The following is an 18,029-nucleotide window of genomic DNA, read 5'->3' as shown; positions in this document are numbered from 1 at the left end:
GTGATTGGAAGGTTGCCAGTTCAACTCCCCAGACCGACAACATCAAAATATGGATTGGAAAGATGAAACACCCACATCTGTCTCCACCCTCATTTGCCCTACCCTGGGCCATTGAGCAAGACCCTTTACCCCCACCATCTGCTCCTCTGAGCACCCTAAACGGCAGCTCTCTGCTCAACCCAGTGGGCTGTGGTAGCTCGGTGGTTGTGTCAGGAAGGACATCCGGCGTAAAAAGAAATGCCAAGGCTTTGTGTGAGATAGTTTGCTGTGGCAACCCCTGAAGAAGGGAGCAGCTGAAAGGAAAAAAAAAACCTGTGCTAATCTGGAGAATTATTTCAGAATTATTACTTCAAGTCAAATTAGAAATCCAATTCAGAAAGTTGTGCACCTGTCAGCTGGGTGTGGGAGGCGTCCATTTCTCTGATTTATTAGACCGGACTGTTTTTCCACAAAACACAACCTTGGACCACGAGAGGGAGAAAAAAGTCTAAAATTTACAAACACACACAATAACACACACACACACACACACACACACAAACAAAAAACAAAACCCAGTAAATTAAATGTTAAGCACCATATAACTGCTTTATTTTATTTTATTTTTACAGAAAATGTAACACAATTTGTAAAGAATTTCAGGAAATTAATGTTCCACCACTGATATTTTTGCTCAGGAGCTGCTACTGGACATCCATCCATCCATCCATCCATTATCTTTACCCGCTTATTCCAGTTTGGGTCACGGGGGTCGCTGGTGCCCATGTCCAGCAATCACTGTGCGATGGGCGGGGTACACCCTGGACGGGTCGCAAGTCCATCACAGGGACACATAGAGACAAACGAGACAAACAACCATTCACTCTCTCACTCACACCTAGGGACAATTTAGAGTTACCAATCAGCCTAACATGCATGTTTTTGGTCTGTGGGAGGAAACCGGAGTACCCGGAGAAAACCCACGCATGCACGGAGAGAACATGCAAACTCCACCTAGAAAGGCCCCTGGACCGGGGTTTGAACCAGGGACCTGCTCGCTGAGAGGCAGCAGCTCTACCAGTTGCGCCACTGTGCTGTCCGCCACTGGACATGTTAGTTTTAAATTATAATTATGGAGTATTATTTGTGTGTATTTTATCCCTTCGTTAATTGGCTCAAACAGACCTGGAAATAAATCAAGCGATATAATAATAAATCAGTAATAAATCAACAAACATACAAGACTCCTTTCACATGGTCAATCCTCAAATATCAAAGCACCAGCCTTCCTCGGAGCAGCAGAGGCATCAAATAGATAATAGTAAGATATTGGGCCTATTTTTATCAGCATTGATTAGAAAGTTCATTAAAATCGGTGCTTCTCTCCAAAATTTTCCTCAATGAAAGTTTTAAACCTGTTAGTATATAATCTTCACAAAGTTATTTAAATGTATCCAATGAAAAATCTGTTTTAATTCTTTTCAGTCCTGTTTCTTATTCATTAACTAATGTGTGTCTTGTCACAATTTGCCTGATAATTTTGTCAATAATAATTTATTTTTTGTGGACTTGTCAGATTAGGAAACTATGTTGATTGTAAGTTAAAAACAAGTTGTTGTTTTTTTGTTTTTTTTTGCTAGTATTGCAAGCACCTCAAACAAATGGGTGAAAACCATGGTCAATGGTCAAACACTTGTTACTGCGTAAATTGTATGTTTTTTTTCTACTTAATAATTAGCTGTGGTGGCCATCTTGAATTTGGTTGACTCAAAAATGTAGTTATAGATGTGGGTCCAACTGACATACGGTAATCTGTCCATTTGTTTGATTTATTTGTGTTTTTTGGTCTTTATTTTCCTTTCTGATCTTTGTGTTTGACTCTGCGTTCTCTTTTTTCACTTAGACATCCGCTCATTGTTCTGTTCTCATGCAGACGTCCTGGTCCTCCACTTCCCTGTCTGCTTCTGTCCATCCAATGATCTGCTCAGTCCCATTTATCTGATGTCCCGTTCTGTCCTGTCCCTGCTCGCCTGTCAACCTGATCTGCCCTGTTTTGCTCGAACTTCTCTTGAGTAAGTTTCTGCTGCCTCGCCAGCCTTTGTTTTTGAGTTTAATAAATTATTTTATTTAAACTTCTCCTTGCCAATGGGTTTAAAATCTGAGCATTGTAACACCAACAATTACTTAAGCCTTGCTTTAAAATCCATTCCATGGTCATGAGATATTTTGCTAACAGGCAGACAGACAAATGCAGATGTATAGATACTGGCAACTACATAAAACTCAGGTTTAATGCTGCATTGTTTGAAGCTTCACCCAAAAGACAACAGAAGTAAAACTATGACAAGATTATAGTTGTTAATAATAAATATAATTTTCAGATCTTTGTCATAATTATTTTTACAATATTTCTGCCTGTTGCCTTCCACAAGAATCTTCATCTTGTAAACAGTAATCTTGAAGGTTTGTGTGTGTGTGTGTGTGTGTGTGTGTGTGTGTGTGTGTGTGTGTGTCTCCATTAAGATGTGGGGTACTAAGCAAGAACTTCTTATAAATGGTTAAAAATGAGTTGGAAGAAAGCCTCCTCTGTTCAAGAGCTCCCTAAACCTGAGATCCTTTGTTTAGTGTGAATTAAGATTCATTTTGTACCTAAAATTTAAAATTAAGCCAAGCTTTTATAAAAATTAGTTAAAAACAAATATTATAGTTTATGATGAGGTTGAATAACTGCACACAAATAATTTGAATGTTATTTTAAACTGGTCTGTTTATCCATATCACTCATTAGGATCGTTAGCCAATGTCTTTCTCATCCAGTGAACCATTCCCCATTTTACTGGCTGTATTTTGCCTTAATGACAAAAGCAGTGAAGCATTTCTATTCCTTTGGACAGGAAATAGAACTGGAAGTAGCAGAAATTAAGATGTTGAGGTTCTCCTTAGGAGTGACAAGGATGGATAAAATTAGGAATGAGATCATCAGAGGTACAGCACAGGTTGAACAACTGGGAGATAAAGTTAGAGAGAGCAGACTGTGATGGTTTGAACTTGTCCAGAGGAGGGACAGTGGGTATACTGGTAGACGGGTGTTAGAAGTGCAGCTGCCAGGAAAAGAAAAAAAAGAGGAGATATATGGATGGAGTTAGAGAGGACATGGAGGTAGTTGGAGTTAGAACAAATAATGCAGAAAACAGTTAGATGAACAAGGATGACTTACTATGGCAATGCCTGAAACGGGAACAGCCAAAATAATATAAGGATGCAATGTGTCTATGGTACATTTCTTTAGTCTGTTAGTCTGCAGCTGCATTATTTTTTTGTTTGTTTTTTGTATTTATAAAATGTTCATGCATTTCAAAGATCCTAATGGTGATGGATGAAAAGGGGTCTTGTGTGTGTGTGTATGACTCTTTTTATTTATTTATAAAGCAAGTCAGCAGTCCTCCCAATTTCAAACTCTTCTTGCGAATATATATTTTTTTTTCAGGCAGCCATGTTGCTGTCTCAGGACATTTTGGTCGCCACTGAAGACATTACTGTCTTCGTGCCACCATCATCTTCTGCTTTACTCTTCTTCTTTCTCTATGAGTGTGCAATGGGTCATGGTGAGAAGTCCAACAAGTATAATATAGGTAAAATAAAAAGGGACCGCGCTCGCTGTCTCTCAAAATTCTGTTTCTCATATGTTCTGAGATTGTAATTATCATTTCCAGAGCAAACACCTGCAGAAGCACTTTGAAATCAACCTGATTGAGGAACTGGTATTAAGAGACAAGACTCAGTATTAGGCCTTTGTGACCAAAAGATAGGAAGTTCACTGTCTTAACACAATTTTTTCCAGAGCAAGTATTCAGAGTATATACCTGGTACATATCGGGCTGTATTCTATATTGCTACCCACAAACCTGACAGGATTAAAAAAAAAAAAAAAAAAAAGAAGACACTTTTTTCTTGTTACAATAAATTAGTTTTGCTTTCAGTTAGTAACAATTTACCTGCAGTGGTGAAGGAGTTTTGTTTCTCATAAAGTCAGATTTCATCCACAGTAAAACTTAGTTTGCAAAATGTCAAATAAAATGTTCTATAGATCACATCAAAGGGGTACAAAACTTTGGTCATTGTCAAAGCAGCAGATTCTAATTATTTTTAATACAAGACAGAGGTGAGAACACACACAATTTTATTTAAATATCAATTGATTTCACATTTTATCATCTCTAATTTAATTTCTTTTCACCGAAATGACTAAGATAGTTTAACTTATCTTAAACAATAAGTACATTTATCAATAAACTATGAGAAAACAGGTCTCCAATTTGAAACCCAAAGTAAAATAAAAGTGAATAGACCTAACTGATGGCTGCCTCATTTTGCAACTCTTAATAAAACTGACATGCAAACATGCTTCAGCATTATTTTATCAGAATGTTAACATTGTGCAAAAAAAAAAAAAAAACTGTTAGACAGGTTTTACAGTTTCAAACATCTGATAAATGCTTACTTATTTTGCTAAATGTATGCTATGCATTACTGCACTCGTATATTTTAAGTCACAGAAAATTTTCATTCACTTACAAAGACCAGGTTGAAATTATTATAGCATTGTCATTAACAGTTTATTGCATTTAAATTCAATTAATTTTGAGAAAACACATCTTTCACTGTCACAGATTTTTCTGTAGGAGAGCAATTACGTTAATTGCAAATGGTTTGTATCCTCTTTCATGGAGACGATTAACTCAAGCTTTACAGGATTTAAAGCATTGTCTTTCTTAAAGTGCGCAGCAGTACTCATACTACACTACTAACAAGTAGGCTTTAAAATTTGTTATGCTGTCTTAAAGTTCAGTCTTTTTTTTTTTCATTCAACCTTTATTTATACAGGTTAGTCTTATTGAACTCGAGGACTCGTTTACCAGAGAGACCTGTCACAGTAATTATGTTAATTATCATTCTCAAGTTGCAAGAAAAACTCATACACTTGATATATTTTAGTCATAAATAAATGCTGTATAATAAGTTCTGTAATTTAATCAATACAATAACGTGAAGGCCCCAAAACTAGGCGTACCCTTGGAATGTCATTCAGCAAGAACCTGAAATAAACGAATGTGCAGCGAATGAATCTCCTCATACGTCATCAGGATGGAACCGTCCCTACACTCATTTCAGCCAATGACTGTTGACGTGATACGCACAGCAGCCAATCGGCGGCTGAGTTGGGAAGAAATGGGCGGGCGCTTGAGACCTACGGCCACGGACGTTGTGGTGAACTTTGCCGGTGTTGAAGTATCCTCCGAACACTAATCGTCTACGTGAGTAGCTAAACCAAAATATTACTAATGGACTTTATAAAATATGGGTCTCTAATCATGTCATGTTGCCACTTTTAGTATGTTAAACTATTGTGTGTGTTATATTCAGAGGATAGAGTCTCGTGGTCGACTCCACATGGCTACCTAGCTAGCTTGCTAACCCACTCACCCCGTTAGCTTATTAGCGTTCATAGACAACAGCTAGCATAGTTTTTTTTAATGGCTGCTTTGCATATCTCTAAATGTGGTATCATTAGAAAAGCTACAGGTTGTAGTTTGATGATAATAATAATAATAACGTTGCTTCTAAGATGTCTTGTATAGAAGAACTCTGACTAATCTAGGCCTTGTAAGTAGCCTGCTATCACTGAGCTTTCAAGAAGCTTTACAAGTTTGTGTTTGTTTCTTCCATGTTAAATGGTTTCCAGTTAAAGCGCTTTGCATTTATAGTCAGAGTATATTCAATAATACCTTTTAATTAAAAAAAACTTTGTTCATACAAGTAAGCATATATGCTAACAGACATTAATACCTTTATATGCTAACAGACATTAATACCTTTCGCGTGTGATTAACCAGCAGTGTTTTTTAATTTTATAACCAAGTTCCTACTATAATTAACCAATCTTTTTGTCCACTGCCAGTCTGTGTTCCAGTCTGTTCCAGCCTGAGAATGGGCAGTGTGTTAGCTGCTGCCTCACCCAGTCCAGCCCCTGCTGCAGCTGGAGGTGTTCCTGGGGTTCCAGGTTTGGTCTCAGTCCCTCCTGGGTTCACTATGCCCTCAGTGTCTTCAGTCCCTCCAACATCTGAATCTGGTCAGAAGTCTGCAGATTCGTCGCTTCAAAACCCAGGCACATACGAGGAGTGCCATCGAAAGTGTAAAGGTGAGAAGCTCGGGTGTTAAAATATCTTGCAGATTTTGTTTGAGGAAGTTTGATGTTTAACTTTTAAGCAATAGTTCTGATGTACAATTGTTGTAAATAGTGGGAAAAACAAAACGGTGCTGAATGGCTTTTCCTTTGTTTTTTAGAGGTGTTCCCTCTCCAGATGGAAGGGGTACGATTAGTGGTTAACAAGGGTTTAAGTAACCACTTCCAAGTCAGCCATACCATTACCCTGAGCACTCTGGGCGATTCTGGTTATCGATTTGGTGGCACATACGTTGGTAGTAAACAAACTGGACCAGCAGAGGTAAATATTAATTTCCTAAGCTTTTTAATTACCTTTTTTGGAACAATGCACAGTGTTGGACCACAAATGTTTCTGATCATGACCGAGGGTTGAATATTGTCTAATATTATCTATTTTTTTAATTGCTTTCTGTGCGTATTGAATAAAAATGTGTGAGTTTTGTTTGAATCTGTATCCTGATACTTGCTCTTAGGTGTGCTTGTGAACAACAGTTGTGTGTTTCAATTTAGAGAAAATAAAATGATTCATGTTGTAATGTAATGCTGGTTTATTATGTAATATTTGCTGAGTTTATTTTTTTATGGTTTATTTGTACTTAGTTTACATCAATTTGGTATTGCTTGTACACCACAAGTACACAGTCAATAGACATTAACAGCAATATTTAGAATAAAGGTCAGAAAGTTTTATAATTCAAAACTGTTTGACGTTCTTTCTTTGTTAGCAATCATTTACTTAACATGGAAATGGCATGTTGTGTTCTAGTCATTTCCAGTCATGGTTGGAGATATGGACAACACTGGCAGTCTTAATGCCCAAGTCATCCATCAGCTTACAAATGCTGTACGCTCCAAAATAGCCATTCAGGTATGGAGATTATGCAAAGGAAGCAATCTTTGATTATACGATCTGTTGCAACTTTATTGCTTACATTGTCATGCAGATTTTATTAGATTTATTTTTCGTTTGTTGTAGACTCAGCAGCATAAGTTTGTGAACTGGCAGTGTGACATGGAATATCGTGGTCAGGACTTCACCACATCTGTGACACTCGGAAACCCAGATGTTCTCGTTGGATCTGGTATGACGTGTGATTAGAAAAGAAAAATGTCAGTTAAGAGTAAAGACCTCTATAGCATAGCTGATTTATATCTTTCATTTGAAATCAAACCAATGCGGTGAATAGGTCTTATTTGTTAAAGTCAGAAGAGTCGGGTTTTAGTTATGATAAATATGTTCTCCTTTTTCAGAAGAATCAAACATCAGATGTGGTCTGAAAAGCAAATCTTGAATGATTTGAGGATCAACTGTTTGGATGCTATCTAAAAAAACATATTCCCTAAAATAATAATTTCTGTAACGGTGGTATCTCACTGGGCTGGGAGGAGATGGCAAATGCTCTTTTCTCAGGTGTCTCCTGTCTGTTTGGAACTCATCTGAATTTTGTTGCAGACCTCTGATACTAATAAAAAAAGCCCTAAATATATATATATATATATATATATATATATATATATATTTTTTTGTTTGTTTTTTTTTACCTGCTTGGGAGCTCTCCTCTTACAGAAAACATCTGATGCAAACGTCCAGGTCTAAAGAACGCACTAATTATGAATTATTATTTAACCTCCTGAGACCCGAGCTCTGGTTTGCGATGCATTTTTCATATCTCCTAGATATTTGTGATTAGATGGACCTGATTTGTGTATAAATAAAGCGTCCCCTTTGAACAGGAAGTTGTTTTTTGTTACATGGTTATGACATACTTTTGTAAAAAAAATATATATATTTTTTAAAAGTCCTCAGATGGGGATAATAAGCTTATTTTACAGCATAACACAACAACGTTAACATGGCTTAAAGTATAAAACACTATTGAACAGAGTGAAGTATAAGTTACAGCAAAACCAAAATGTAATGTCCCATATGTGGACGCAGGGTCTAAACAAATAGTTTAATTCTGCTTATCTTTATTTTAAAAGCATACTCCAGCAGATTAAATCAAAATAGTAGGGGTGGCAGCCAGGTGGATGTAGGTGGACAATGGAATAATGAGCACTGCCAAGAATACATTTTAACGAACCTTGCACACGAAAACACTACGATTTTCAAATACTGGCTGTTTAAAATGCAGCCAAACTGTTTTTGGTCATTTAGTCACAAACACTCGGAGTTCAATGAGATTACAACTAGAATTTAGGTGATTTTCTCAGAATTCTCCCCAAATTGTGAGTTTCTCCACCAACTAGTTTCCCAACAGTCATAACTTAAGCTGAACTGTTGAAAGACTTGAATCTGCCTCCAAAACCTGCAGGTAGAGGGCGTCTGTATGGCAACAATGAACACCATCTCTCTCAGAAAATGACTGCCTTTCTATGACAGCCCATCTGCACAGAAATCATATCAGGAAACATGAAGCAGTCATTTATTGTCTAATATTGTAGCACAACTAAAATATGTTGTTTATGATGTATTTTTGGAGAAAAATAACAGATTCCAGGTAAATGACGAGATGAAGAAATTATCATCAGCGTTGGTTTAGATTGCATTGGAAACTGTTTTTAAGGCTTCAGTGATAATTGTTCACTCACTTGGTTTTAATACTCATACTAGGTACTGGAAGGTGGTAGAACATGTACATTTTTCACATTTAAAGTTCAACAGATTTCATTGAATTTGACATCAACCTAAAAGAAGGAACAAACATGACACTGTTGAAATAGCAGAACTTTAGGGAGGGTAAATATTCAATATTTATATATAAATATAATGTATATCTATATTGTTTCATGCTGAGGGGCATATTCAACCTATATGTTTTGATTCAGTACATTAATAGATTTTATGATTTTATTCCAGGTATAATAGTTGCTCACTATCTCCAGTCAATCACACCAGCACTGGTTCTGGGCAGTGAGCTGGTGTACCACAAAAGACCAGGAGAGGAAGGGACTGTCACCTCCCTATTGGGCAGGTACACAGGTAAAATCAGATATGTATTTATGCTTGTCAATTTAATACGTAGCTTCAAGTCCAGATATTTAATCTGCAGCAAGCCAACATATTTACTTTTAACTTTTCAGGTGACAACTTTGTTGCAACTCTAACTTTGGGAGGAACTGGAGCTCATGCTACATACTATCACAAAGCAAATGACCAGGTATTGAATGTCAGTAGGTATTTGTGGGGTGATACTAATTTGCACTGCTGAAAAGCTTTAATCCTACTTTTGCAACTTGGCTCACATTTTAAAATTTCATTTTGTCTGGAGTGATTTAAATGGTTTAGATCAGAGGTGTCCAATCCTGGTCCTGAAGACTATCCTGCATAGGCCTGTCACAATAAATCAATTAATCACATGATAAATGAAAATTATCGACCTAATTTTCATTTATAAGCTTTATCGTTTCTTCATGTCTCTCTTTCAACTGAATACATTGGATGACAAACAGCTTAACTCTGCTGTTCTTCACTGACCCATCCCTTTCTCTTTTCTCTTTAAAATCTATTTTAACCATCCAAAATTGTGTTTTTTGATCGTTAAAAGCAGCTAAGCTGAGAGACTTAGCTACGAGCTAAGCTAACAGGCTGACCTCAGGGGAAAAAAACTCTGTCTTGTTGAAGCTCCAAAAATCATGGTTGAAACCTGTGCCTTAGTGTAAAAAATTATTTTTCTCTGCAAAAAGAAGCTGAGAACTTGTTTACTGTGTGACAAATGCTATGCTAAAGAGCTCAAACCACACAGACCGCCCGCCGTTTTGAGAACCGAATAAAAGGAACGAGAGACAGCCCATGCCACGTCAAGAGGCCTCCCTCCCTTTTTTCTTAAAGAGACACGCTGCTCGCTCCCTCACTATCCATCCTTCGGTTCAAACACACTTAAACTGTTATCTGGTGGTCAAAAAAGGTACTACACCCAAAACAAATTAACCAGCATTTCTTCTTAAATTTGACAATAATTGCTAATTATTGTCAAATTTCAAACAGTATTATCGTTTGTTGCAATAATTTCTGAGACAGTTAATCACCCAGCAAAATTTGTTATCGTGACAGGCCTAATCCTGCATGTTTTACTCGTTTCCCTGCTCCAACACACCTGATTTAATGACTGAATTACCTCTTCATGTTCTGCAGAAGCCCACTCAGTGATTCAGTCAGGTGTGTTGGAGGAAGTAAACCTGTAAAACTTGCAGGATAGTGGCCCTTGAGGACCAGGATTGGACGCCCCTGGTTTATTTGAATACAGTTATCTAATTAGTGAATTTTAAAAAATGGAGGATTATTATCAAGAAATAAGAGCCCAAATTAATTTAAAGCTAAATCTGAGGATGTTGCATGATCCAGAATCAGTGACCGATTAAAAAAAAAAAAAAAGTTTAACTATTTTTGGGAGATCCAAAAAAGTTCAATCTGGTCCTCTGGACATTCAAAAAAACAAAACAAAGCAAAAAAAAATAAAATAAAATTTTTTGCTTTGTTTTGTTTTTTGTTTTTTTGAATGTCCAGAGGACCAGATTGAACTTTTTTGGATTTTTCTACCTGGATTATTGAGCATGCATCAGGATATTTTTGGGAGAGTTTGTGTCTAGTTCACACAAACATAAAAGCACTAGTAAAATCAACATACCATAACCTACTTTGGCTTGTGTGTTTTTACAGTTACAGGTAGGAGTTGAATTTGAAGCAAACACAAGGATGCAGGACACAACAACTACTTTCGGTTATCAGCTGGACCTTCCCAAAGCTAATTTGCTTTTTAAAGGTAAACACAACAACATAGTCTACCTGCAGAATAAATGGCTACAAGAGGAATCTATACAATCTAAATATTTGTATATTTAATAAATGTTTTTTTCCCCCAAACTTTCTTTGGTGTAGGCACAGTTGACAGTAATTGGGTGGTTGGGGCAACTCTTGAAAAGAAACTCATTCCACTTCCTCTCACACTGGCCCTGGGGGCTTTCCTCAACCATCGTAAAAACAAGTTCCAGTGCGGCTTTGGAGTCACTATTGGCTAGAGGTGCACAGACTGCCTGGAACCAGCTCACAGACAGCAGCTTGTACTGGCACAGAGACACAAGAACCTGAACTATGTTTTAGGAAATGAATTCAAAGACTCTCTTCCAACTTTGATTTCCGGGGCTAATAGAGAGACGAAGACAACTACCAAGAAGCCAGGACTGGCCAAGCCATGCCTACATACTGTAGCACACATGTCTTTCCTGTATAATGTTTTGGATATACTGAGACGTTAGAGTGATGTATATCAGCGGGCTTAAGATGATGCATGAGAACGTGATGTGAAATTTAAAGTACGTGGTACAGTATGGTATAATATATTATGATCATGTATGGGTTGAAATAAATGTGATTACATTTTGTACAACTGAATTGTGTCATTGTTCATTTATAAACTGGCTGCAGGGTGATGCTTCAAAACTGATTTAGCCATAGAACAGTTCTTCATGAAATCAGCCTTTGTTGTGGCTTTCAGGGGGATGCAGTTATTTGCATAAAAAAAGGGAAACTTAAAAATGTACATTAAAGGTATTAGCTCTTATCATTTGAAAGAATTTAATTGAAAGATCTTGTTGCACCTACGGTATTTTTGTTTTTGAGTCTTGGTATCTTTTTAGTTAGTATTTGAGTAGTAAGGGATGAATTTTATTCAATTGGGTGTTTCTTCTGTGCTAGAATACTGCAATAAAACTAATGCTTTTGAAAACATTTAGAAAACACATTTTATAACATGTTACCTGTTTTACAAAAGAGACACACTTGAGATTTGTTGCGTTTTCCAACAAGTTCCTTATTTGTACAAATTGGCTTTTTCAAGTTCTGGAGAAGCCTATTAGCCACCCATCAGTTTCAGTCAGGTGTGTTGAAGCAGGAAAATATTTAAAATGCACAGAAATGTGTGCCTGCCCTGAGGAGTGAAGTTTACATACCCCACAAAAATATAGTCCTTAAGTCAAACAAGTAAAAGCACATTTGGGAAAGTGTTCTGAGACTTGCAGCACAAGAAATGACCCAAAGGCAAATGAGAACAACGATTTAAATGTGATTTTAAAGGCAGATTTAATTTAGACATGTCAGGTCAGAAGGTTATCTTATTTCAAAAAGCTGTTTCACATGCAAACACCCTCAGCAGATTTGGACTTAAGTTCAAGGTACTGTATTTTCATTCACATCACATGGGAATGTACATGAGGTGGAACAAAACTACTCAAGGTCACAGTAACACTCAAAGTAGCAAAAATATAAAGTATAGCATACAGTATAAGGATCTAATATATAAATGATAGACTAAAATATCTAAGATATATGCCAATCATAAGTATCTATAGTTGTAGATATTTATAATGCAGTGATAAAGTACAATATTATATCCTAAAAAAAATAGGTTTACAAATATTTGTGCTTACAAGGCAGTAACTTTTAGTCTGAAATGCTTAAGATGAAATATACAGGTGGCAGATTTGACTCACTATTTGGCAAGAAACTGCTCAGTTTTGTCTCTTTCTCACACTTAATGCACAATAACAATTAATGATTTATAAAGAGTTTATAGAGGAATTAATAACAATTTTTATAAACTATTAGAATCTTTAAGGGGAGCCTCATTGTAACGTACCAAAAATATATTTGCTGTTATCATAATCCAGCTCAAAAAACAATACCCAAAAGAACCATACTCGATGACAGGAGGAGATTTTTAACTTCTATTTTATACAAGGTCAAATTTCAGGACAAGTTACATACATAGACATGTATCACATACATGATGTACATGCATGAAAAGCTGTCAGAAAAAAAGCCACGGGTGGCATTATCTGCTCACTTTTCTAATTCTCTCATGCCAGCCAAGTTCAGGAGGTGCTCTTGAAGGCAGCTGCAGTTTTTTTGCACAACCCTTTCCATTTACACAAACATGGTTTATGGGCAGAGATACAATTCTTGTTTCTTACTTCTTGTTCTCAGCCATAATACATAAAACATACATAACCTATATATAAATATATATATATATATAAAAGCAAGACCAAGAATTCCCTGACAATGGATGAATGCTGTTTAATGCACAAGATATTGGATGACAGCTAATTTCAAACAGCGAAGCCATTGGGAGTCTGAACTATGAGGAGGCCAGGTAAGACTTAATTAGGTGTGCAAGCTAATTCTGAATCAAGTCTTGCCTGGCCTCCCATACATAACATTCCTGTTAGGATCACAAGCTCTTATGATGACAATGAACAGACACTTGGGACATTTTAGCTGAAGAAATGGGTTTGTACTACTCAGAACCATACATATTTGATTTTAAAACTTATTTTCAACAGTCCACCAAGCACTGACACAGGAAAACATGATTATGTGATTAATATCTAGTAGTACAAAATATAGTTTTTAACTAATTATTGTCACATTCAAAATTTATAAACCAAGTTTATCCATAACCACAACACAAAAATCCTGCTTCAAATAGGAATTGCTTAATAATATACTGTATGTATTTAACAAAAAAATATGGTTATATCAGGAAATCCTTTAACATCAGAGCCAAATTTCAAGCACTACATGTTCATGACTTTACACCAGGAGGAGCTCGAAATTTACAATAAACTAAAAAATTCCTAATCGAAATATCCCACTTGAACTTGTTCAAAATTCACTTTAAATATATATACAGTGTATATATTGAATAGAAATATGGGAGCACTGTTGTTGCTGTCCATGCGGGAAATAGATGCAAATGGAAGGTGTGTGTCAAAGCATCAAAAACATCGATGCCAGCACTATTATGAGGACTGGAGAAGCCACCATACCAGGAGAGAATGAAAAAGTGCTACAGCAGAAAGATAATAGTTGATTAAATACATGATATAGAGTGATACACAGTGATACACTTTAAAAGTCAAGTTACACCTACATTACACTTCTTTCGGCTTTTCCCTCTTCAGGGCTTGGTCTTAGTGAGTCCCCCATCTAACTCTGCTCTCTACGTCCTGTGTCCTCACTCCAACTACCTCCATGTTCACTCAAACTACATCCATAAATCTCCTCTTTGTATTTTCCTGGCAGCTGCATTTAGAAAAAATCCTTCAACCAAAATACTCACTGTCCCATTTTTTGCACATACAGTACATCTCAGTCTGGCCTCTCTAACTTTATCTTCCAGATATTTACTGCAATTTGGTGCAGTAATCCAGACACTGGATGCTTCTGAATGTTTATTCCTACAGTTTTAAACAAGAATTTTTCAGCATACTAATACTATATTGCCATTAAATTTTAACTGCAATGATATACCATTTGGATCATTTTAAGAATACAAGTTAAATGCATTAATTTGTAACTGCTATCTGTAATACAGCATGCTTTGTCTTGCAGCAGTATATTTCCTTATGATTTGCTTGAATATTTGTTTTTATGCTCTGCTGTGGGAAGTGAAGGTATGGAAGAGAACTTCTGGAAAAGTCAATGTTATTTGACAGCTAAAACATGCACTACATGTCATACTATGGATGTAGAGTACCTAGAAAAAATATTACCCTACTACACACAAAAAAGTATGGAGGAAATGCTGCATAGATTGTCAGCAAGATATTACCATGTTGCCTTGTAATATTTCGTGTCATTGTATAAAAACAATCCAACTGCATGGAAGTGCGTACAATTTAGACAATTTTCTTTTCTTTCAGCTTACCAACTCCTTTTTTCATTATACAGATCTGTACTGAACCACTTTTTGGCTTGCTATAACAACATTTTGTCTACTAATTATGTTGTCAAATGTTGGAATACAGTACCTGTTATCATTTGTTGTAGTGGGAGACTGAATAATGGTGGATGATATCCTGTAAAATTCACAATGTTATTTGATAGTAGACACAAAGTCATAAAATATCTACATTAGACATTGTAAATGGAAAATAACTATATTATTGTAACTATTGTAAGTGTAGAACATGAGCAAATGTGCAGATACCATTTGTCAACTGTTGTCATAATCTTACTTCTAACCTACAAAGCTCTCAACAACCTAGCTCTATCTTATATTTGAGATCTTGTTCAATATTTTCCTAACAGAGCGCTTCGCTCTCAGACTGCAGATTATTGCGCGGTCCCTAAAGTTTCCGAAAACAGAACGGGAGGAAGATCTTTCAATTATCAGGCTCTTCTCTTGTGGAGCTTTGCAAAAGAAGCTCTCAACCTTGACCTCTCTAAGGGATTTAAAACAACTGCTAAGTTCATGGCAAAAACCAATGTAGACATGTTCCTGTTTTTAGTATTTTATATCACTTTATAATGTACTGGTAGCTGTTTTTGTTACATTTTTGTACATGATTTCTTCCACTGACTACATACCTGTGACCATCTGTTGTAGGAGATGGACTTGTAGAGGTTGGGTTCCTGTGAAAGAGCAGCGTATTTGAAATGGATTCTTAACTTTAACTTCAGTGCTAAATCCTACAAACTTTTCAAGCTTTGTTTTAAAAGGTAAAATTGTATCAACGAGGTTATATTTATGGTGCATTCTGACACACCATGTTGTTCTCACCATGTTGAATTTAGGCCTTCAAAGTGATTTGTGGGTGAATGCGTAATGCTCATTGGTCTTACTTTAGGACATGGCAGAGTACTCCCATTAACTAGGGGAGTAAGATCTATCAAAGGACAAAAAAGGTGGGTGGGATCAGAATGCAAAGGAAAAAGTCTTATTAAACACTTTTAATTTTCAACTATTCTAAACAATACCGACTTTTTCTAGCCATCTAGTGTGATAAAAGCAAACAATTAAAAATCCCAACAGCAATAAGTCATATGGTCAAGTACCTAGTTATGAATACAGTGTTCAAACCACACCTGAACAATATGGGATCATATTCTCAGTGATCAAGGACATATTTCTCACAATATTTAAATTCCAGTTCAACAAATAATTTTCTCAATAAAATATATTAAACTTACCTTCAAAGTTAAACATAAAGATAGCACTCCCTCCCTTGAGGAAATCTCTGAAATGTAATTCCTCCAATGTCATCAAACATATGTACCCGAACAACATTCCACCATGGACTAACTCAGAATTCTCATAAAAAACCATCCTTGCTGTCTTGCGAGGATTGTCCCAGAGAATGGTATCTGTTAAATAAAAACATTTTCCAGACAAAAATGAATAGATGTAAAATCTTTTGGTTTTAATTGTATACCTCTTTGCTTTGTAACCTTAACATTCCTTTTAAAACTTACCATTCAATTTCAGACTATTTTGGTTGGATGTGAAACTCATCTGTTTTGACATCTGTTGCTGCATGTTGGGATTCTGATCCAGCAATTGGAAAGTCATTTGTTTGTGCAGGCAGGGCCATTTCAGCTGGTCATCATTGTCACTAGACAAAAGTTGCACAAACGTTCCAACGTATGTCTGGTAGAGTATAACAGCTACCCGGTAGGCATAGCCATCTTTGGAGTACTGCCGTGGACTGTATAATCGGGTTCCAGAGTTGCTACTGTTTAAACAAGTCTCAAATTCATCAATCTGCAAAATAATATGTGGACATTCAGACTCGGAGAGATTGATGTCATCAATGGAAAATCCGCCTCCAGAGTCCCCTGCTCCTTTCTGAACCTCAAACACAACCTGGAATTGCTTAGATGAATTGAGAGAAACATGGTGAAGCTTCCAATGAGATGTTGGTGGGCCTGCAGGGTGGATTTGGATTACTATGCTGGGCTGTTAAAATTTAATGTAGTATACTATGCAAAGAGTCACAATTTACCAGTGATCTGTCCCATGAGTTGGAGGGTTCCTGTGGAGTCCTGTTCATCTTCAAACTCTCTGATCCAGATGTTGAGTTCATCTGAATCATTTCCACTGTGATAATAGTAGAAATGCAGACACTGGACTCTACATTCCCTTTTGGGATGCAGCTTTTGTGTTTCCAGTTGGGCTGAATCTCCCTGTTTACTGGATGCTGTGCTAGCATGAATAAAGTATCCTTCTTCCTGACCTAGAATAATGTCCAAAATGTTATAGCAGATTCTCGATTTTGTTTACACGTAACAAACAAACATAAGTAAACAATTTAATATACAGTTTAGGTGTGAGTGAGAGTGTGAATGGTTGTTTGTCTTGTTCGTCTCTATGTATCTCTGTGATGGACTTGCAACCTGTCCAGGGTGTACCCCACCTCTAGCACAGTGACTGCTGGATATGGGTACCAGTGACCCCAGGAAGAAGCGGGTAAAGATAACGGATGGATGGATGGATGGATGATGGATGGAATTTAAGACACATGTACTCCTTCAGACATAAGTTAAATGTACATTTATTAAACTTGATAAATCAATGAGTGTTGTATTTCAGAAAACAACAAATAGAACCAATACTAAAATGCAAGTTGGAAGTCTTTAAACGTTTAGAGGGCTCTCTATTAAAATTAAAGTTGGAGCTTAAATAATTTGTGTTATCATGTTTTGCTGGAGATATTTTTACCTTTTACCACCAAAATGCGGTGAATCGGCTGTGGAGTGTGTGCACCTTTTTGTTTTGTATAAATTGTATATGATCCTAATAAAAATTCACAAGATACTTTAGAATATAATACAACCCTGTCTAATTCTAATTATGGATGGGCTGGCCTCATGGCCAGTAAACAGAACAAAGGAGCTTAAACTAAAGTACCAGCATACAAACTTAGAGTTTTGCATGAAGGAACCTGTTACAGGCCAGGAGAGTGGAGTTTTGGACTACCTACCTACCTACCTACCTATCCATCCATCCATCCATCCATCCATCCATCCATCCATCCATCCATC

General features: G+C 36.5%; 2 protein-coding genes across 2 annotated transcripts in view; one reads left to right on the top strand and one right to left on the bottom strand.

Moving 5' to 3' along the window:
• The first annotated feature begins 5,214 nt into the window (after window positions 1–5,214).
• On the top strand, window positions 5,215–11,578 carry LOC119409293 (mitochondrial import receptor subunit TOM40 homolog). The gene is made up of 9 exons (XM_037676161.1): window positions 5,215–5,294; window positions 5,939–6,178; window positions 6,325–6,485; window positions 6,972–7,073; window positions 7,182–7,287; window positions 9,066–9,188; window positions 9,290–9,366; window positions 10,866–10,968; window positions 11,085–11,578. The coding sequence occupies exons 2-9, from the start codon at window positions 5,968–5,970 to the stop codon at window positions 11,222–11,224; spliced, it is 1,023 nt and encodes a 340-aa protein (XP_037532089.1). The 5' UTR covers window positions 5,215–5,294; window positions 5,939–5,967; the 3' UTR covers window positions 11,225–11,578.
• Window positions 11,579–15,764: 4,186 nt separating this feature from the next.
• Window positions 15,765–18,029, bottom strand: part of LOC119409679 (meprin A subunit beta-like) — an 8,745-nt gene continuing 6,480 nt past the window's right edge. Inside the window, exons 11-14 of the mRNA XM_037676581.1 lie at window positions 16,991–17,221; window positions 16,461–16,913; window positions 16,179–16,352; window positions 15,765–15,874 (exon numbers count right to left, since the gene is read on the bottom strand). Coding sequence (XP_037532509.1) covers window positions 15,765–15,874; window positions 16,179–16,352; window positions 16,461–16,913; window positions 16,991–17,221 — 968 coding nt within the window. The remainder of the gene's footprint in view (window positions 15,875–16,178; window positions 16,353–16,460; window positions 16,914–16,990; window positions 17,222–18,029) is intronic.

Source organism: Nematolebias whitei, chromosome 5 (assembly GCF_014905685.2).
Source record: "Nematolebias whitei isolate Nwh7 chromosome 5, NemWhi1, whole genome shotgun sequence".
In the NCBI taxonomy this organism is placed as follows: Eukaryota; Metazoa; Chordata; class Actinopteri; order Cyprinodontiformes; family Rivulidae; genus Nematolebias; species Nematolebias whitei.
The sequence above is the reverse complement of the archived record's forward strand: the minus strand, read 5'-3'. Positions and strand labels throughout refer to the sequence as shown.